At 44.1% G+C, this 22,497-nt stretch overlaps 2 protein-coding genes across 3 annotated transcripts in view; both read left to right on the top strand.

Moving 5' to 3' along the window:
• Nucleotides 1-4,728: 4,728 nt before the first annotated feature.
• Nucleotides 4,729-11,574, top strand: GCM2 (glial cells missing transcription factor 2). Its single transcript, XM_060242998.1, has 5 exons — nucleotides 4,729-4,818; nucleotides 6,455-6,707; nucleotides 8,001-8,113; nucleotides 9,128-9,253; nucleotides 10,699-11,574. The coding sequence occupies exons 1-5, from the start codon at nucleotides 4,729-4,731 to the stop codon at nucleotides 11,572-11,574; spliced, it is 1,458 nt and encodes a 485-aa protein (XP_060098981.1).
• A 10,406-nt stretch (nucleotides 11,575-21,980) lies between these two features.
• Nucleotides 21,981-22,497, top strand: part of MAK (male germ cell associated kinase) — a 40,994-nt gene continuing 40,477 nt past the window's right edge. For both annotated transcript variants that reach the window (XM_060244210.1, XM_060244209.1), the window contains exon 1: nucleotides 21,981-22,129. The gene's annotated coding sequence lies outside the window, so the exon portion shown is untranslated. The remainder of the gene's footprint in view (nucleotides 22,130-22,497) is intronic.

Raw genomic sequence — 22,497 nt, 5'->3', positions numbered from 1 at the left:
AGGGGGAAGGAGACAGACTGCTTTGATACCCAAAGAATAGAAATGCAGGAAGAGGCCTTAATAATAGGCATTCAATGATTGAAGGCAACTAGACAGTTCCCGAACACCTGAGTTCTGAATTGCACCCAATTGTTGCCAGAAGGATTTGGAGCAGTTGCTTGGAAGGGCATACTGGGAGGGGGGGGGGCTGCTTTTGGCTGAGAGAATCTGGGTGTACAATCTATTCAAAGTGATGAGAAATACTATAGTGTGAGTTAGCTTGATCTTTGAACTTCATCTTTGAGAGCCAGTTTGGTGTAGCGGTTAAGTGTGCGGACTCTTATCTGGGAGAAGTGTGTTTGATTCCCCACTCCTCTACATGCAGCTGGTGGAATGGCCTTGGGTCAGCCATAGCTCTCGCAGAATTATCCTTGAAAGGGCAGCTTCTGTGAGAGCTCTCTCGGCCCCACCCACTTCACAGGGTGTCTGCTGTGGGGGAAGAAGATAAAGGAGGCCGCTCTGAGACTCTGATTTAGAGAGAAGAGCATTCTTGATCCTCCCCAGTGACACATTCTTAAACCTTCCTAGCTCCTTCAGGGCTGCCCCAATACCCTTGTTGCATTCGGAGAAGACAAGAGTCACCAGAAAAGACAGTCTTGCTAGGAAAAGCAGAAGGCAGCAGGAAAGCAAGAAGACCCAACATGAGATGGATTGACTCAACCAGGGAAGCTACTGTCCTCCGTTTGCAAGACCTAAGCACAGCTTTTGGGAGACCATTAATTCATAGGGCTGCCATGAGTAGAACTGACTTGAGGCACTTCACTCACACACACACAGAGTACCTACAGCAGAAGGAGGTGGTAGGATTCTAAGGAGGTAAAGTAGGCTATACCATGCCCCATCCCTTTTTAAGGCTCTAAAAAGCCTCTCTGTAAGTAGACTATTAGCAAATCGGGCAAAACAGTTAGGCTATCATAACCTTTGGCATGATGTGAAAGTTTTCCAGTTACAGGGGATTCACCTCAGTGCTCTGCCCCTTCATTACCTTCTCATTCCTTCAAGAGTAGGCCAGGCCCTAGTGGATGGGGTGATAATAATATGAAATACCTGCTGAAAAGTCTTTGGTAGCAATCTCCCTTCAGACATCACCTTAACACCTGTTCTTGAGAAATCCGCTGTTCAATCAGGATCTGGTCATTTGCCCCATCAGTAACATGGCGATAAGAATACTGAACTATCTGACAGAATAGTTGCTTGCAAGTATTTCTGAGATAATTTGGGCAATGGGGGGGGGGGGGGGAACACTGTTTCACACAGCAGCCAACCAGTTGTCCTGGAGGGCAGGAGAGCACAAAGGCTGAGGGCACACATTTATATCCTGCCCTCCCCTAACAGGCTCAGGGCAACTATTTAGAGAGTTGCTGCCTCTGTAGATGCAGCTTTCCTTCCACGGCTAGTGGATGGCTAGTGGATGTTGATGGATTCCTCTTCCGTGAATATATTTTAACCCCCTCTTAAATCTATCTGTGGTTGTGGCCATCACATCCTCACCTGGCAGTGAATTCCACAGCTGAATCACTCATCTCCCAGAGAAGTACTTTTGTATGTCCTGAACCTATTTCAGAAGAACTCCATCGGCTGCCCCTCAGTTATAGTATTGTGGGTGAGGGAGAAAAGTTCCCTCCACTCCATGCCTAATTTTGTAAACCGCTATCCTGTCTTCCTTTAGCCATCTCTTTAGACTAAAGAGTCCCAGATTTTCATTCCTTTCCTCACAGGAAAGGTGCTTCAATCCCCTTTGTGGTTGGTGGTTCTCCTCTGTACTTTCCTCAGCTCTGCAATATCATTTTTTAAAATACAGTGACCAGAACTGCACAGTATTCACATCATTTTCCCTGTATACCTGAGGACTGCCCAAAAGGAAACCCATACCTTATCTGTAAGTAGCCTCTTTTTGCACAAGCCACCCACTTTACAATTAGGTATAGTTGTTGTCAGAGCCTTTTTTGTAGCAGGAACTCCTTTGCATATTAGGCCCTGATGTAGCCGATCATCCAAGAGTTTACAGGGCTCTTAGTATAGGGCCTACTACAAGCTCCAGGAAGATTGGCTACATCAGGGGTATGTGGCCTAATATGCAAAGGAGTTCCTGCTACAAAAAAAAGCCCTGGTGGTTATTGTTGTTTAATGATGCTCTGCAGCCCAAGCTAGGAACAGAGGCAGCTGGAAAACAGATATGCCTTATAGTGCATTGAAATCAGTGGGCTTAAAATGGTGTGTGACTCTACTCAGGATTGCACTATTAGATACTTACTCATGGCACTTGGGGAGCTCTCTCACTCTCTGTTTAGTTTGTTTGTTAATGTTTGCTTAGTTCTGTCCATTCACATGATCAGTTTAGAAAATTACCTTGCAATCGATATTCCTTCTAAGCTGCAGAGTCTTGTGAGCAAAAATTCTGCTTTGTGAGCTACTGGCATTAAAGTTAGTAGAACAAAGCAGGAGTCAAGTTGTACCTTTAATACCAACAAAGTTTTATTCAGAATGTAAGCTTTTGTGTGCTAGAAGCACACTTCATCAGTAGGATGGGATGGCAAACAGTCCTAAATATAAAGTGGGTAGTGAATTTGTATGCAAAATCATGGAAATGTTAGTTAGCAGATTAAAATAATCACAATTTGGGGTCTGATGATTGTTTATGTCGACATTATGTTGACATTAAAGTTGTGAGCTACTGCGTAAGTTATTTTGTTCTGGGGCCATTTTTCCTGAGCTAAGACAAAAATGTGTGAGCTGGAGGCTAAAAATCTGTGAGCTAGCTCACACTAACTCAGAGGCAACACAGCTTGCCAAGCACCCGTTATTGTGACAGAACTGGTCTTATGCTTGTGCAAGGATCCATGTAAGAATGATTCCTAGACCAGAAAAGTTTAACCAATTATAACTGCCATTTCTTCACTGAGATTTTTTTTTTTGACAGCCTGATGTTATACCTGCAAGAGTTTCACCACACGTGTTCTCTTTCGCACGTCTTCTTAGACGCACGTGGGCACTCTGACTTGTGTTCAGGACTCTCAGTCAGAACCACCATCAGTTCAGGGGAATTAAGCTCAGTGTTAGGGGAAAACTTCACATCTACAGTTTGGCTAGCTTGGGAAACTATTAGGCTTGCCAATTAGGAGGGGACTGAACATGTGATCTAAGGATCTTTATGTGCATACCATGCAAGCAAGCTCAAAGCACCTCTGTTAGGCTACTGGTAACCAATGTTCCCTCTTAGCTGCAGAGTCTTGTGAGCAAAAATTCTACTTTGTGAGCTACTGGCATTAAAGTTGTGAGCTACTGAATAAATTAGTTTGCTCTGGGGCCATCCTTCCTGAGCTGAGACAAAAACGTATGAGCTGGAGGCTAAAAAATTGTGAGCTGGCTCCTGCTAACTCAGCTTAGAGGGAACACTGCTGCTAACCACAAAACAATCAGGTCTTTTCCAAGGCAAGGTTTAGAATTTATCGACGAAAGTGTAGAGGTGCGGGAATCGAAAAGTTACTGAAGCGTAAGAACAGTGAAACTGTTGTGTTCAGGAGGACGTGCATATGAAGAATTACATGAGAGGACAGAAAGGAAAAGTGAAAGAGATCCAAGCCTCTGACAGAGTGAGAACTCTGCACCAGGGAATGGTCAAAAGGAGAAATGTGGGAGAGAGGGATTTAAAGAAGGGGAGAAAACAGGAGTTTTTAAGAAAAAAGGAGTGAACAGGGAAGGAGTTTATCTATACAGACCTGGGTAGAGCACATTATCTGTTTAGATGACAGAGATTCAGTGTGTGGGACCTTTAGATGGAGTGTTGCATGATCCCAAGGAAACAGTAAGAAGGTTTGATGGTTCCAGAAGAGAAGAGAGGAACGGCCAGCTTCTGAGTCAGCAGTGGGGTGAGACTGCACAGTTTTAGCTGGCAGAACAGCAATAGATGCCAGCCCAGTAGACTATCAAAGAAATAATTGTAAAGTCCAGGAATTCAGGGTGAGTCCAGGATGAGGACCTGTGGATTTTCTACCTCCAATTGAGTGTTGGGGAGGGGGGGTGGGTTGTCAGCAAATTGCATCCAGCCAAGATGGACAAAAGAGCTGGCAGAATAGAGGCTTCACTTATGCTTGGGGTAGGTTGGAAGGTGACACTCAGGCACTCAAGTAATCATGCCTACCTGGCCGCTTGATGGTCCTTAGACTTTGTTCTTGGGAAGACTTGTGTTTGTTGTTGAAATTACATTGATAGACCTAAGCAGGAGTGAAATTCTAGCAGGAACTCCTTTGCATATTAGACCACCCCCCCCCCGATGTAGCCAATCCTCCATGAGCTTAAAAAAAAGAGCCTTGTAAGCTCATGGAGGATTGGCTACATCAGGAGTGTGTGGCCTAATATGCAAAGGAGCTCCTGCTAGAATTCCACCCCTGGACCTAAGTGAGTGCCTGGCTTGGCAAGTCCTCATTGCAATGGGTAGGAATACAGGTGTCCCGTTAGTGAATCATTATCCCACCACTTGTTAGTATAGCCTGAAAAGAGCCTTGACCTCACCTTCTCCAAAATATGGCATTGCTAGTTCCTAAAATGGCTGCCAACATGAATTTGGCCAAGATGGAGTCAGGGCAGACAGCACACATCTAGGAACTAGGAAGCTGCCCATGGTAACACAAGTTAGAAGGAATTCCTGCCACATGTTGCTTATCCTGTCCTCCTAGGTCCATGGTGAACATGTCAAAAGATCCCTTTGAGGACTCCGACTATGTCTGTTCCTATGGGATGAAGTTAACATGGGACATCAACGACCCCAAGATGCCGCAGGTATGGAATAAGAAGACACGGATGATCTAGAATGCTAGGCGTGGTTTCGAGGTGCAGGTGTCTCTCTCTGCATAATCTGACAAAGTGCATCCTATCCTTGTATAATACTGGTTTTCAACTCCCAGCCCTGCAAACAATAGCATGACGTCCAATCTGCATGTATGCCATGGATGGATTGTGGGGAGATGGATTATGCTGTTCTCATTTTGTTTCCCCTTTTAAAAACCTAGATGAGTGTTCTAGCATAGGAGGACAGGAGCACGGAGTGCTCACAGAATTCGAACAAAGAAAGGAAAAGGTGCCCCAAACAGCAAAACAGCATGGTCATGTGGGTGCGACGAGTGAATTATTTTTGCTGATCTTTTGCCATTTAAAAATATTTTCCATTCCAGTGGCAGGATATGGTATTACCACTGCTGAAATGTTCTTGGTGGCTGCAAAGTCATCGTGGTCCTTGAGCAAATTGACACAATGATAATACAACTTTAAATGTGAAGTTCACAGAGGAGAGTTCTGTTGCTCACTACAAATTACGAGCAACATCTGGGAAAGGGTTTTTTTTAGCTGCCTTTGACAGCTGTAAGCCTGCTGGTTTAATGGCATGCTTAACATTCAGTTGGGATAGGACTGTGGATCTGACAATAAGAAAGGATGTCTACACTGGTAGTGCCGGCATGCAGGAGCGTCATGTGTGCGCTGGCCCTCCTGCGCTGCAGTTTGTATGAATGCCTTTTTTGCAAATGTGGGCTGGCATCTTGATTATTGGCCTTTTGAGGAAAGGATTGTCTGTAGGAATGACCACTCGACACGTGTTCCAGGAGAAAAAGCCTGCTCAGAGGAGAAGCCTTTCTTCTCAGCAAGGTTCCTTTATTTTATACACTCTCTCATAATAATGACGTCGCCCACACTTCAAGCATAACAGGAAACATCTGACCAGTTACAAGGAGGTCATGTCTGCATAGTCTACAGAAACTAATACAAACGCAGCAGTTGTCAGGAATAGATTTATCTGAGGAAGCAGAAATGCGGTTTAACACGGGTGTAAGGATCTTGTGCTCTTGTGTCTGCAGACGTTGCAGAATATAGGTGAAACGAATGGCATGCTGAACGCATGGTCCTCCCACAATTGTCCAGCTTTTACCTGTAGTTAGAAGCAGGGTTTTTTCTGAACAGGGACGCACAGGAACTCTCTGCTCACGACCTGAGTTCGATCCTGGTGGAAGCTGGGTTCAGGTAGCTGGCTCAAGGTTGACTCAGCCTTCCATCCTTCCCGAGGTCGGTAAAATGAGTACCCAGATTGCTGGGGGTAAAGCGTAGATGACTGGGGAAGGCAATGGCAAACCACCCCTTAAGAAGTGAAAACATCATGATGCAACGTCACCCCAAAGTTGGAAACAACTGGTGCTTGCACAGGAAACTACCTGCCTTTCTAGAGGCAGGGCTTTTTTGAGTAGGAACACACAGGAACGCAGTTCCAGCTGGTTTGGTGTCAGAGGGTGTGGCCTAATATACAAATGAGTCCCTGCTGGACTTTTTCTACAACAAAAGCCCTGGTTAGAGGCATGCTCTGTTCAAGTATCTTTCCTTCTGCTCCTCTGCTTCCTCTCTCTGTTTTATTTATTTGTCTCCAATGCAGGAACCCAAGCACTTCGATTCCTTCCAGGAGTGGCCAGATGGCTATTTGAGGTTTATTTATGCCAGTGAAGATAAGAATGCACAGCGCCATCTCAGCGGCTGGGCCATGCGCAACACCAACAACCACAACTGCCAAATCCTGAAGAAGTCTTGCCTCGGCGTGGTGGTGTGTGCCAGGAACTGCACGCTGCCAAACGGGACCAAGCTACAGCTCCGCCCCGCTATATGCGATAAAGCTCGGCAAAAGCAACAAAGTGAGAAAGGGGAAATGGGAGACGCTTATGGCTTATAGTTTCCCCTATGGTTTGGGAGCTGTATGCGACTCTCAACAGAGTTTATTTCCTGATAGGGAGTTCCATACAGAGGACGTCTGCTTATCAGCTCTCCAGCCGCAATGGTATCCAAAAGTAGAATATCCGAAATGTGAATTTCAGAGATCTTTGAACACCAAGAAGATCTCTTTCAAATGAATGAATGATGCACAAGGGATGACGCTTTGGAGTGATCCTTGTAACTTTGCTCTTGGCAAAGTTACTCTAGCACCCACATTCACTTTCCCAAGATCCAATTCATGAAGAAGACCCAAGAAGATTCTCAGATCTAGGAACAGGGATCAAGGATCTGCTTTCACTATCATCTCCAGGGAATTTTTTTTTTTTTTGAGAAAAAGCCCAGCAGGGGCTCATTGCATATTAGGTCACACCCCCTGACACCAAGCCAGCCGAAAATGCATTCCTGTGTGTTCCTGCTCAAAAAAAGCCCTGAGATTCATCTCTAATAGAAATCACTTGACCATTCAGCTAATCGCAATGTAACTACTTTATGTCTAGGTCCCATAAACACCATACAAATCGGCTCTGATATTTCTGTAAATACTAAAAGAAATAATTTGAGTCTCATGTATATAGTCCAAACCCACCAACAGCTTGGGTGGTAAAGCAATGGTGCAATCCTTTTCCTAGGTGTAAGCCTCACTGAATAATTTTGAATAGGATGCTGAGGAGATCTGCTTAGGATGGCACTGTAAATGTACTAGCCTTCAGGATGTTACGCCACCTTTTTTGAAATACTTGCTCTTTTATATCTTTGGGAGAATCAAGATGGAGTTGGAAGAATTGAAGCGCTAGGAACGGGATTGAATCCCTGTGAATATTTTGAGTTATAATCAACATCCAGCTTAAAGATTAAAATAATAATAAAATGAGAGACTAATGTATTTATAATTAAGGTATGTATAGGAATACCAGGGTTGTTACACTAGAGGCATGAATCGATGAACTATTTCTAAATGACTCTTGCCTTGAAATCCTGCAGGGTCTCCATAAGTCGGCTGCGACTTGACAGTGTTTGTGTGGGGGGAATTATCAGAATATGCATTATACTTCATTTACTTTGCTTGGAAGTTTAGACACTAGAATGCTGAACTTTAAAATCTGATTTACCACGAACAGTGCTGCCAACTTTTGTAGAGTTACACTTTTCTAACTTCATTGAAGTCAATGATGGGGCCACTTGGGATGACACTAACTTTGAGCTCCATATTGCAGAAAAGCACTGCCCCAACTGCAGTTCAGCCCTTGAGTTAATTCCTTGCCGGGGGCATAGCGGTTACCCAGTAACTAACTTCTGGAGACATGACAACAAAGTGATATTTTTTCAGGTAAGATATGAATGCATCTTCTGTTTCATGTAGGTAAAAATAGAAAATGCAAAATCATGAATGCATACTACAAGATATAAATTAATATTTGGGGGTGGGGGTTTAAAGTAGTACTGCAGAAGGGGGGTGGATATGTACTTTTCCCAAGGAGGTAGTGCCGTAGCACCTTCAGAAACCAGTGGAGGGCATTTCTACCTCACTAAACATTCAATAACTCACTTAAAAGTACTGTTGACTTTAAAAGTATGACTTTGAAACAGTACAAAGCTGAGATGAGATTCACACATGAAACTGGACTGTCAGATGGAGTCAGTGGGGACTTCAGATGATCATCTTATTTCCCAAAGTAATTACTCTTTCTTACAAATTCAGATTCATCCTTCTTTTGCCGGTTCATTAAGAACTGAGAGTGGTCCACATTGATTCTGAGCTGACAGTTTATTCTTTTGGCTGGATCTTGCTTTTGCCTTGGGAACAGGGTCTTCTGACCTTTCTGATAACTGCCCTGCCCATTCTGCTGCTTGTAAAGGTAGTCCCCTGTGCAAGCACCAGTTGTCACTAACCCATGGGATGACGTCACATCATGACGTTTTCATGGCAGACTTTTTACAGGGTGGTTTGCCATTGCCTTCTCCAGTCATCTACACTTTACCCCCAGCCAGCTGGGTACTCATTTCACCAACCTTGGAAGGATGGAAGGCTGAGTCAACCTTGAGCTGGCTACTTGAACCCAGCTTCCGCTGAGATTGAACTCAGGTCGTGAGCAGAGCTTGGACTGCAGTACTGCAGCTTTACCACTCTGCACCACGGGGACCCTCTGCTGCTTGTAGATTTGGGTATAAATCTCTCTGCCAGCTGAATGTTATTAAGACCAGTTTATTACTTTTTCTTGCTCCCCAAACTGGAGCTTTTGATTGAAAGTCAATTTGACTTACACTCATGCACTTATCCTTAATTCATCCTCGTTTATTGCCTTTCAATAACTCACTTATTGAGGTATGAATATTTTTGCAGGCCAAGGGAATTCATGACCACCCTAGACCAGAGAGTAAATCAGAGACGGAAGCCAGAAGAAGTGCCCTGAAAAAGCAAGCACCACCTTCTCACTCATCCCAGAAAAGAAGGCTTCTGGACTTTCAGGTAAGTGTTGTGAAATGTCATCAGAAATGCTGGTGCAAAAGAAGTAAATAAAGGTGAATATAAACTGCTACATAATGAATAAATATGTGTGTCTATATACATAATGTCCAGATAAATCAGCGGCATTACAGCCTATGATCATACTAAAGATTGCATAGTGTTTAAGTGCACAGACTCTTATTTGTGAGAACTGGGTTTGATTCCCCACTCGTCCACATACACCTGCTTATGCGACCAAGTTCTCTCAAGACTGTTCTGCTCAAGAGCAGTTCTGGGAGAGCTCTCTCAGCCCCACCTACCTCACAGGGTGTCTGTTGTGAAGAGGTTTAGGGAAAGGAGATTTGTAAGTTGCTCTGAGACTCCTTTGGGTAGTGAAGGGCAGGGTATAAATCCAGTCTCCTCTTCTTCTAAAAGGGGCTTATAGAACCAAACAGCAGAGATACCAAGTTTACATTTTTCGACATGTTAATATCTTTTGCTCAAAGGATTCTTAATACATGGTATTTGTTTTTCCTCTCTGCTGGTGCTGGACTGGTCTTCTTCTGTATGTCTCCAACATGACCATTTTGTATTTCAAGAAGGGGTGATCCAAGCTAGCTCGTGAAACATTACTCAGCCACATGAAGGAGCTAGAAACAAAAATATTGTCAGACATGTAGATTAGAGGAGAACCATTTGTGCTACCTGAGCTCCTCTGAGGAACAGGAGGAGGTTTAATAAATTGCCCAGCACAAAATAGTTTTAGTGATTTGAGCATGATTTTATCCTGCTGAATTTCTCTCCACACAATCACACAGGCAAGTACTATACAGAGAAATGTTAGTGTGGGTTGAACTGGCACTACTGAAATTAGTCACCATCCTAGAAATGGTGGCTGCCAGCCATGATGCTGATGAGGTCATCATAACTCTGGTTTCGCCTCTTTCTGTCATGTGACTTCCTGTCATGTGTTTGGAGCTTAGTGAATCCCAAGTCTGAAAAAGCTGAAATCTGCATATTTACATTGGGTAAGGCTAGAATGAGGGAGAAGTAGAGGAAGAATAGGGACTACAATGCAGAATGTCAAATGTTAGCTCTGCCATAGCCAGAAGCTTGGCTATTAGCACATATTTTGCAGACTGTGAGCCAACCCAGGGGATCGGAGACCAGCCCAGCATACTTTTTGCCTGTTCCGTTTTCTTGAAAATTGTATTTTCTGTCTCTTTGTTTATTTATTCTATATTTATATTGTTTAGGCTGCTTTGGGTTCCCACTGGGAAGAAAAGCAATGTAAAAATACATAAATTAATAAATCAGCATTCTCTGACATGCATTTGTAAAGAAGTTTCAAAACTGAACAAAACTGGTTGAATCCAACCGACGTATTTGTTTACCCTGTGATTACTTGTGTATGTATGTGTGTGGCCTATGCTTCCAATGATCTTTTTAATTAATATTCTGTCTAGATAGGATCATGTAATGAGAATGGTGAATACTTTCACTACATTCATCATCTGGCACGTGAAGGAGCAGAAAAAATCAGCATAATTCCAGATACAAGTTTACCACGCCCAATCCAGCCTCCTCATACATTTCAAAACATAGACTCTTACAGAGTTACTTATGATACAGCCAGGGTTCCTGGAGATACAGATCTGCCGCTTCAGAAGTACCCAAGCCCTACAATCTATACACCTATGCCAAGTTGCGGCTATGAATGTGGAATGCCCGATTATATTGGATCCGGTTTGTATTCAACATTTCAAAAAGACCCAATGGATATCCCAGTGGACAATGATCATGTTGTGCTGAATGGACTCCCGTATTGTGTAAATTCAATAAGTCCTCATGAAAAGAACATCGATGAAATCCATAAACATCATGTACTGAAACAGTCCTTAGAGGAAACTAACGATGGAGAATGTGCAGGCCATGGATTGAATCAACCTGACGCCGATCACCTTCACAATAGTGGAGAGTATCCTTGCAGCTATGATACTCTGGAATTTCCAGCTTTGCAGACTGTTATAACCGCAACAACTAAGATGTCTTATGAAGCCTATAAATCATCAGTGGTGAAATGCGGTGACAATTTTTATGAAGCGAAAGATCTTTTGAGCTGTCCTCTTGCAGAGAATATTTCTAGAAATGTTTCCCCTGAGATAAAAATCCAAGAAGACTGGGAAATGGTCAAACCAGGTTTGCTTAGTGAACAATTTCTGACCACCAATAAGGCAGAACATGTAGAGTCAGTGGAAACTTATCAAGGTGGTCCAGGCACAGAAAGAAATTATACTGGATATGAAGGGCAAACATTCAGATTTGAGAATACTGAATACTAAACCCCAAATGTGGTACTCAGTAAACAGCTAGCACATATGTATACAAGGACCATTTACTAATAATACTAATAATTACTAATAGGTTGTCCTTGAAAGGGCAGCTTCTGTGAGAGCTCTCTCAGCCCCACCTACCTCACAGGGTGCCTGTTGTGGGGAAAGAAGATAAAGGAGATTGCGAGACTCTGATTCAGAGAGAAGGGCAGGGTATAAATCTACAGTCTTTTTCTTAATAAGATGTATGGAATTTTAATGAAAATTTGTTGACTTTGGGGATATGGCTTTGTCAATTTATTCAATCTGAATATATAGCAAACACTTATGTAAAAACCCTGCCTAGACAAGGGCATGATAAAACAAAAAAAATGTGGATCAAATTTTTAAAAATTCATTATACAATGTCTGCAAGAATTATATAGATTAAAGACACTCTTGGTAGTAATTGTAGTTTATCCTAAGCCTTTTAGTAGCTGATATTCTACAGTTTCATATTGGCTTCCCGGACTATGGGAAACATCACTGGTACATCTTCCACTGACATGCATGAGAGCACAGTGAACTTTTATTTAATGGATTTTGCACACAGGGTAAATTCCTAAACACATTGGGTATTTTGTCATTACATTAGCATATTCTCACTCTCAGCTATCAGAAAATGTTTTCAAAATGTGAACAGCATAGGTTCAGAAACTTGACAACTACTCTTAGCAGTTCTGACTATTTTAAATACAGAACAAGAAAACCAGCATAGTATGTATTGTAATAAACATGGATTTATTTTATTGAGTTCTGCACTTCATTATAGTTTTCATAGGAAATATGTTGATTTCTGGAGGAGTGCATTTCACTGTGGTAATTCTTTCTGGCCAATGCTGCTATTGAAAGATGTGTATCTAACTGCGGAAAAGAGACAGAAAGATAGCCTCTTATATACAAAGAAAGTAAAATTGGTTGCTAAGTAATATCTATTTCTAACATGTAATAATGTTACTTCTTTTGGCATTTATATAGATACTAGTACTTTGAAGCCTTCTCATATTAAGAGAAAAGTTGAGGGGCCTACAAATTGGTCACCAAAATATGGAGACTGTAACTTGGCTACTATGAGCAGAAGAAACCTTATACAATCTGACATTTCATGTATGCTTACAGTCAGTGCCAAATTAAACCCTGTGGAGGCCCCTGGGCAGTCAAAATCTTGGGAGCCCCCTTGCAATTATCTCAGAGTTGGAGCGCTGCAACCTGCAGGCACTTTCCCCAAAAGCCCCCTTGACAAAACTGTGGGGGAGAGGCAGAGGGAGGCAAACCTGGTGACCAGCAAGTTGAACAAAGAGCAGTTCAGTTGCTGGCTGCGCGTGCAGGCTGGAAGGGCTGCAAGCAGGGGGGGAAACTAGAGAGGAAAGCCATCCTAAAGGTGTGGGGCCCATAGACCAGTGCCTACTTGGCCGAATTGTTAATTTCGCCCTGCTTACAGTTCTGTTCCGATACAGCTACGCTGGTCTTCTAGGGTCCCCCACTCTTTCAGCTGGAACTGCTGTTATATCCTTTTCTTCAAATGTGTTTCAGCTCACTAATTACAACATGGAACCAAATTCTTATTAAGCATTTATATAGCTCTCTCCCCATGTTCAGTGCCACAACTCCAATGTGCAGAGGAAAAGAATTAGGGCTCAAGGATAGCAGAGCCCAAGTCGTACAGCCTGACATTCTATGCTCATTTATAATGTCTCAATTTTTTATGTGGTGCAGAAATGTATATTTCTCACCTTAAAAAAACCCTATGTTTTAATTGTTTGTTTCCTTTTTGAAAATAAAATCTATTAATGACATGAGGCCACTATGCACAAGAAGAGTAGCAACATTTTACTTATTTATTCTGCCTTTCAGTAGATATTTAGCAATACACCAGCAACAGCAAATTAAAAAAACCCCTCTTCAGAATCTAATTGTCTTTCAGTGTTGTCCTAAGAACTGGACTTAGAAAGGTGCAACTTAGAAGAGCGGGCTTAAAAGGGTCACTGTTAAGGGACACTGTTAATGTATACAACCAGTCTATAATCCAAGGGTTTATAATGTTGTCTAGATTGTTTATCCACTCACACAGATGACCGGGGACAGGGAATGCTATTATTAAAGCCTTGTCAGATCTCAATAGTTAAGCAGAGTCAGTATTTAAATGGAAGAGCACCAAGGAAGACTTTGCAGAGGAAGGCAATGGGAAAGGGAGTTTTGGCTCACTGCAGGCCTAGTTTGTGGTCCTGCACAATGGGCAGAGCCAGCAGGGTAACAAATGCCCATCCTTCAAGGTGGGGCAGTCTGTACATAGACAGCTCAGAGGGCGGGTGGCAGCAGCAGCAGGAAAACCCTGGCCCTTTCTTTCCCTATGACTGGGCCTGGGGGAGGGTGAAGGGAGTGGACCACCGTGGGGGGATAAAGGACCCTGTGGTGCCTGACCTCTCCCTTGGAGAGCCAGTTTGGTGTAGTGGTTAAGTGTGTGGGTTTGATTCCCCACTCCTCCACTTGCAGCTGCTGGAATGGCCTTGGGTCAGCCATAGCTCTGGCAGAGGTTGTCCTTGAAAGGGCAGCTGCTGTGTGAGCCCTCTCCAGCCCCACCCACCTCACAGGGTGTCTGTTGTGGGGGAGGAAGGTAAAGGAGATTGTGAGCCGCTCTGAGACTCTTCGGAGTGGAGGGTGGGATATAAATCCAATATCTTCTTCATCTTCACATGACTGTGTGGGATCCTTTACCCATCCATATCTCTCTGTTTTATGCTTGATGGGTATAAGGTTTTGGGGGTTTGCGAGTGACCCCACTGAAGGAGTTATGTTATAGTGTTGCCAGCCTCCAGCTGGGGCCTGGTGATTTCCTGATTTTACAATGGATCTCCAGCTGGCAGACATCAGCTCCCCTGGAGGAAATGGCTGCTTTGAAGGGTGGACTATACGGCATTGTACCATGCTGAGGCCCAGGGTGGAATTCTAGCAGGAGCTCCTTTGCATATTTGACCACACTTCTGTGATGTAGCCAATCCTCCTGGAGCTTACAGTAGGCCCTGTAAGAAGAGCCCTGTAAGCTCTTGGAGGATTGGCTACGTCAGGGGTGTGTGGCTTAATATGCAAAGGAGCTTCTGCTAGAATTCTACCCCTGCTGAGGGCCCTCCCCTCCTCAAACCCCACCCTCTTCCAGATCCACCCCCAAAGTCTCCAGGTATTTTCTACCCCTGACCTGGCAACCCTAGTTCACAATAATTTCTGCTTTATTCTTTGTTGCAAAAAATCATGCTAGAAATGCCTCAGTTATTGAATGAGTTGTAATAATAGTGGAACTGGCAACAAACACATCAGTTTTCTTAGGACCCCAAAGTTTGTTTTGTTTGGGTAAATGGTAGTAATCCTGCAGTATCAGGGTTGCATGTATTAGCTGCCTTTCTTCTGTACAGAGCTCAAGGCAGCTTACAACACTAACAAAATACATAAAATAGAATACATTAAACAACATAAAAGCAAAATTTAAACTCACAATTCAGGACCATTAGCAAACTTAACCAAGTGACATTTTTGATCAAACCATCAGCTGCCTCCTAAAGATCAAAAGTGAAGGGACCAGGTGTGCCTCCCTGGGGAGGTTGTTCCACAATCATGGGGCTGCCACCGAAAAGGCCTGCTCCCCTATACCCACCAAACAAGCTTGATTGATGGGACAGTCAGAAAGGCCTCTCCCCGGCTGAAGACAGTCTTGGAAATGCTAGCCAATCGACTAGGCAGGTGGGTCAATCGGTGCTAGGATCTCAGCTTAACCTATCTCACAGGGTTGTTGTGAGGTGAAAATGCAGGCAAAGAGAATGATGTAAGCTGCCTTGGGTCCCCATTGGCAGGAAAGCCAGGATGCAAATAACATAAATAAATAAACAGAAAATTTCATCTAAGGACTGACCACTAACCAAAAGTCTACAAACAGCATAGGACAGCGCCCCCCACTCCCCACATGGTCGCTGTGGGTGCCATAGCACCCACAAGCACTTTTCTTGGTGTTTGCCAAGTGTCTTTAGAAAGCAGGGCGGCGGGGGCGGCATTGCCCAGCAATGTTTAGGATTGACTATTGGAGATTAGATTGCCTCTACAGATTTTAAAGGTGTTGCTTTGGCAGTAGCTGCCATCAGAGCACAAAGACCTGCATTGTGTGAACTGAAGGTAAGCTGTGGCAACCATTTTGTTGCTGGCTCAGCCTACTGCTGCAGCCATTTTGTGGCTGGTCCCATCACACTGTGTTAGAATTTTAAAGGTGCCCGCAGACTCAAAGAAGATGGGGACCTCTGGTGTAGGGAAAGACTGACTGAAAGGAAACAGTTCTAATAATCAAGGATCAGAATAATCTTGAAATGATACGGGATACTATAATAAAGTGGGTTCAATGCAAGGAGGAGACGCGGTTGCAGCGATCATAGCTCTCTTTATTAGTTACAGCATGATAACGGCTGAACTAGACTCCTTTACTGCGCCAATGGGGCCAACTATATACAGTTCAAGGTTCTCATGCTAGAAACCATTGGATCCTTCAAACCAGCAAGGGGCCCGTGATTGGAGCAGGGCAGCAGGGATTTGGATCCCACTGCCCATTGTTCCCGAGTCCCCAAGCTCCGACCTAAAATCTCCAATGACCCAGGCAGGAACACAGGTAAAAGCATCATTAGCCCACATACACAAGATACTTTGCAGTGCAGACAGCCAGTACGGTTGAAGCGATGGCCTAGGACGAGACTCAACTTTTATCCTGCTGAGAAACTGACTTATGCCAGTCACCTCTTTGCAGCCTCATCTACTTCCCATGGGTGTTGTGAGAATAAAATGGAAGAACATGAGCTCCGTGGAGGAAGGATAAGACAGAAATATGATCACGTAAATTGAGTAAGGGAGCAGGTGCCTTGGGGTGTTGTTGTTTTCGGTTCCTTTTGCAGAAATGCAAACAGCATTGCTCTTCATGGCTCTTTTAGCTCCTGCCCTGCTACCTTTCATTTAGTTCCCTGGTTCACAGGAAGAGCAAAACACGCTGCGGCTGTTGTGTCTGAAGAACAAAACGAAGTGCTAACTGATCAGTATGTGTTGTTCATCCCATCGCTTTGGGAAATGCTCAATCTTCCTCATAAACAAGAAGGAACTTTTAAGGTCAAGCTGACCTTTTACCTGTGAAACTTAAGAACAGGTACCAAAATATAAGAAGTTAATAGCATGATTGATAGAGGAACAGACAGACTGACGGGTCTCACAGTGCGATCCACAAAGGGTAACACAGACATGTACAAACATGATTAGAATATGCTTAAAATGTGGAATTCACTGCCAGAGGATATAGTGATTAAAATGTGGAATTTGCTGCCAAAGGCATAAACAGCTTTAAAAGAAGATTTGATATATTCATGGAGGATCAGTCTATCAATGGCTACTGGCCATGGTGACTGAAGGGACCCTCCACATTCAAAGGCAGTAAGCCTCTGAATCCCAGAGCCAGGAGGCAACATCGGGGGAAGGCCTTGGCCTCTATGCCCTGTTGTTGGCCATCCATAAAAACTGATTGGCCACTATGTGAAACAGGATGCTGGACTAGATGGACCATCAGTCTGATCCATCAAGGCTCTTCTTATGGTCTTATGAATGTGTACATTTCATTTATCAATATTATTTTCAATATCTGTTGACTCTGAATGCCACTCTTGAAAGTTGTACTGTTAATGCCTCCTCTTCTAAAACGGTAACGGCCAGTACTTTCTGCACAGTAAAAAAACCACACACCAGTAATTATTGCAATACTGTGGCTTAATTAAGCGTTCTAAAATCCCTTAGAAGCTCTGACATACTGCTGATACAAGTCAAAAGGAAAGGGGAGGGAGTAATTTTAAATGTCACAGAAGTAACCAAGGGGTGCAAACTTTTATTTTACTTACCTGCACACGTAAGCGAAGCTGTGATTAGCTACTGCTTCCTTAAAGAAAAGAAAAAGCATGTGCCAATCTCCAGGTGGTGGCTAGAGACCTGGGATTACAGCTGATCTCCAGGCAACAGAGATCAGTTCACCTAAAGCAAATGGACACTTTGGAGGGTAGAATCTATGGCACTGTACCCCAGTGAAGTCTGTCCCCTGCCCAAACCCCGCCTTCCTGAGGCTACGTGCCCAAAATCTCCAGGTATTTCCCAACCCAGAGCTGGCAACCCAATTGTCCTCATGAATTTCCTATACAGAAATGTCCAGGGGTGGACTGGGACATTAAACAGCCATGAAGATGTAGATTCTCTGGTATCATCATTGCTGCAGCCTGGGTCCAAGCCAAGCGGATTCTGTGGCCCTGCTGTTTCATCAGAGGTCTCTTGGCTCAGCTCACATCAAGAACATTCCCAAGAATGGGTCAGTCTGCTCTGGTGCATTACTGTGCAATCTTAAACAGAGTTATACCCAGGGCTTTTTTCTTGTAGCAGGAACTCCTTGGCATATTAGGCCATACCCCGTGATGTAACCAATCCTCCAAGAGCTTACAGTAGACCCTGTACTAAGAGCCCTGTAAGCTCTTGGAGGATTGGCTACATCAGGAGTGTGTGTTCTAATATGCAAAAAAAAAGCCCTGGTGGCTAAGCCCATGGACTGCTAAGATATAACTCTGCTTAGTACACCACTGTTAGACTAGGAAGTAGGGTTGCCAGTCTCCAGGAGGTAGCTGGAGATTTCCTAGAATTATAACTGATCTCCAGCTAAGAGAGATCATTTCACCTGAATAAAATGATCACTTTGGAAGGTGGATTTTATGGCTTTATATCCCATTCAGATCCAAACCCTGTCCTCCTCAGGCTCCATCCTCAAAATCTCCAGTTATTTCCCAACCTGGAACTGGCAACCCTAGAACTAAAAGAAGACTCAAGGGTGTAAGTAGTAAGCAGGCCCAAAGAAACTGTGCAAAAACTTTGATTCTTCTCTGTGCCTCAAGATAAACAGAATTTGCATGTTATAAGTCTGTCCCAATTCTGGTCAATGAATGTTTTGTTTAATAAGATGGATGATAGGTGAGAAATCAGCAGCAATACTGACTCCATGAAACCCTGCAAATCTTGAAGTACCATGGTATCCACTAAATGAAATTATCTAATAATCAGTGACTGCAAGGTAAGATAAGGCTTTAAGAAGGCATGTTTCCTGGGAAGTCTTATCTTGCTCAGATACAGAAAAGAAAGCAATCTTGTTTTTGTCCCAATGCGAAAAGCTGCTGATTCAGTCCCATTTCTTATCAAAATCTTAATGCTAGAGTATTGCATTGGATAAACCAATTGCCAGTTAATTTTTACAACACTAAAATTCCCATTAGACTTTTTAATATTTTTCTTACCTTCTGATTTGTTCATTCAACCATTGCTGCAATGAAAACAATAACAGGAGTCCTCCACGCCTAATTTGGCACCTGGCACTGGTTTTAGGTTTTTGATCCTGTTTTCGCCTGGGAAGTTCTCTAATGCTTTCAACAATATATCCTTTGGCTCCCAGAAAAGAGACTCAGTTACTTTGATTTTCCACACAGTAGACATGGTGTGAAATCAATTTATCTATCATCACATCTAAATGTCGTCTATGGCAGCCAATCAGTTTAACAAACAGTCACAATGGCTGTAATTCAAGCGAATTTTCGCTCCTAATTGGTTCTAAATAAAGCAAATAGTTTCTTGCAATCCAAACCTATGCATGTTCACTTAGAAATAATTCCCACTGTGTTCTACGGAGCTTTCTCCCAAGTAAGGGTTTAGTACAATCTTAAAACTTGTTTATTCAGAAGTTAAACTCACTGTGTTTTATGAGGTTTACTTTCAGGTAATCAACTTTATACCGTTAAGTATTTCTCCAACCAGAAAGAAGTTCTGGGGCGGTGCTGTCAGGTTTGGTTTTCTTTAAATGAACCCTGGAGACTTCTGGAATCTTTGTATTATTTCCTTTTACAAATATACAAATGTAGTTTAGACTGAGGCAACGAGGCACTTTTACAGGACAGATCTGCTATCCCACATCTGACTCCCCCCTCCCAAGAAATGCTGCCCCCCCAAGACGCTTCACTTTCAGTCTATTTACAGTTGCCTTGTCTGCTCAACACCTGCCACCACCTTCAGCCTGGGATATGCATGTGCCCCTTGGTGCAGAGTGGTAAGCTGCAGTCCAAGCTCTGCTCATGACCTGAGTACTTAGTATTAGGGATCTGATTGGCTGCACAGACTAAAATTATTTCTTTTATCATATTTCTATCCTGCCCTCCCCCACAACCAGGCTCAGAGCAGGTTACAACAGACTGAAACCATTAAAAATGCCACAACATATTCTGTAAGTAGATTGCATTCACATGAACGTAAGCAGTATTATGTAACAATGATTTCAGACCATGCACCTTATTTCTGTACAGTTCAGTAACATTGTAAAAACAGTAAAGGTATGTTAGCTGAAGGAGTTCTTCTAAGCCATGGACAGAAGATAGAAGGAACAGCCAGTGCAATCCACAGAGCCACTCTCTTGGTACCCACTCAGCTCACACAGCGTTCTGGATTTATTGAGGAACTGAGAACAACTTACAACTTTTGTTCACAATTTCAGCCTGGGAGTATCTTTGAAGCAAACTTGTTCCCATGTGAATTGTCTGGAGTTTTAAAATCAATTGGTCAAGGCCATGCTTTTAGGGTTGCTAACCTGAAGGGTTGCTAACACTTCATCAGACAAGGAATCAGGTACAGTGAGCAGAGCTACATATAGCTGGTAGGCAGTAGTTTAGAATGCTAAATGGTACAAATTTAAAGTCCAATGACAGAATAGTAAAATTAACAAATTGAATATACCTTTGATCTGGGTAGCATGAGCGTGATAAACCAATAAAACAGTAACATGTCAAAATGTGAGAATGTCTGTTAATCACCGTATAGTTATAGAAGAACTGCAGATTTATACCCCGCCCTTCTCTCTGAATCAGAGACTGAGAGTGGCTCACAATCTCCTTTATCTTCTCCCCCCACAACAGACACCCTGTGAGGTGGGTGGGGCTGAGAGGGCTCTTACAGCAGCTGCCCTTTCAAGGACAACCTCTGCGATAGCTACGGCTAACTGAAGGCCATTCCAGCAGGTGCAAGTGGAGGAGAGGGGAATCAAACCTGGTTCTCCCAGATAAGAGTCTACACACTTAACCACTACACCAAACTGGCTCTCTTAAGCCTGGGCCAAAATGAGGGCATTTGTTTCTTAGATGTTTTTCCCATCCTCTTCTGTTAATTTTAATATTCTGTCACTGGACTTTAAATTTGTACCATTTAGCATTCTAAACAACTTTGCTGTTCAGTCGCACAGTCAAGTCTGACTCTTTGCGGCCCAATGGACAAAGTCACACCAGGCCCTCCTGTCTTCCACCATCCTCCAAAGTCTGCTCAAATTCGTGTTTGTTACATCAGTAATGCTGTCCAGCCATCTCATCTTTTGCCGTCCCCTTCTTCTTTTGCCTTCTGTCTTTCCCAGCATCAGGGTCTTCTCCAGGGAGTGCTCCCTTCTCATTTGGTGGCCAAAGTATTTCAACTTCAGCTTCAGCATCTGACTTTCCAGGGAACAGTCTGGGTTGATTTCCCTTAAGACTGACTGACTGATTTTCTTGCAGTCCAAGGGACTCTCAAGATTCTTCTCCAGCACCACAGCTCAAAAGCATCTATTCTTCTGCACTCGGCCTTCCTTATGGTCCAGCTCTCACAGCCAAACATTACTACTGGGAATACCATCACTTTGACTATACGGACTCTTGTTGGCAGGGTGATGTCTCTGCTTTTTATTATACTGCCCAGGTTCGCCATAGCTGTCTTCCCAAGGAGCAAATGTCTTTTAATTTCATGGCTACAGTCACCATATGCAGTGATCTTGGACCCCATATATGTGAAGTCCATCACTACTTCCATATCTTCCCCTTCTATTTGCCAAGGTGTAACAGGGCCGGATGCCATGATCTTAGTTTTGTTTATGTTGAGTTTCAAGCCTACTTTTGCGCTGTCCTCTTTCACCCTCCACAAGAGGACCACTGACTACAGCTATACGTAGCTCTGCTCTCTGTACCTGATTCCTTGTCTGATGAAGTGTGCTTAAAGCACACGAAAGCTTACATTCTGAATAAAACTCTGTTGGTCTTAAAAGCGCCACTTGACTTCTACTTTGTTCTACCGCTGCCTACCTGGATCTATCTACGTAGGGTGCAAGAGGCCGTCAAGCGGTCAACCAATCACAGCCGCCGCGCGGAGCGAGCGCCCTCTCGATTGCATCTTTCCCCTTTGCCCCGCCTCTCGAGCTTCCCGCTCCGCCCCCTCCCGGACGTCCTCCCTCGCGCCCCGGCGGCGGCGCTTGTCATTGGTTCCGCGGGCTGTTGCCTGGGTGACGAGTGGCCGCCGGCGCAGAGCCCGGGCCGGGCCGAGTCTAAGGAGCTGTCGGCGGTTGGGATGAGGCGACCGCGAGGACAAGGAGGACCCGGAGGGTGAGGCCGCGGCCCCGGCGCCTCCCGAGGCCGTCAGGAGATCCGCAGTGAGTGCGCAGCCAAGCGAGGGGGGCGGAGGAGTGGGGGCGTGGCGACGAGGCAGAAGCGAAGTTGGTTGGGTGGGTGGAGGGCGGGTGGGCGGCTTCCCGCTAGGTTGCCAGGTCCAGTTCAAGAAATATCTGGGGACTTTGGGGGTGGAGCCAGGAGACTTTGGGGGTGGAGCCAGAAGCCTTTGGGGGGGTGGAGCCAGAAGCAAGGTTGTGACGAGCGTAATTGAACTCCAAAGGGAGTTCTGGCCATCACAGTGAAAGGGACCGCATACCTTTTTAAATGCCTTCCCTCCACTGGAAGTAAAGGATAGGGGCACCTTCTTTTGGGGCTCATGGAATAGGACCGCCTGGTCCAATCTTTTTGA

The sequence above is a fragment of the Heteronotia binoei genome, chromosome 7 (assembly GCF_032191835.1).
Source record: "Heteronotia binoei isolate CCM8104 ecotype False Entrance Well chromosome 7, APGP_CSIRO_Hbin_v1, whole genome shotgun sequence".
NCBI lineage: Eukaryota > Metazoa > Chordata > Lepidosauria > Squamata > Gekkonidae > Heteronotia > Heteronotia binoei.
The sequence above is the reverse complement of the archived record's forward strand: the minus strand, read 5'-3'. Positions and strand labels throughout refer to the sequence as shown.

What these genes read in the sequence shown, in the direction of transcription:
- GCM2 (XM_060242998.1), top strand. Translation starts at nt 4,729, where the DNA reads ATGTCAAAAGATCCCTTTGAGGACTCCGACTATGTCTGTTCCTATGGG. An exon ending in ACGACCCCAAGATGCCGCAG is followed by an intron (nt 4,819 to 6,454) that starts GTATGGAATAAG and finishes TCTCCAATGCAG; the next exon opens with GAACCCAAGCACTTCGATTC. An exon ending in AGCTCGGCAAAAGCAACAAA is followed by an intron (nt 6,708 to 8,000) that starts GTGAGAAAGGGG and finishes TCCATATTGCAG; the next exon opens with AAAAGCACTGCCCCAACTGC.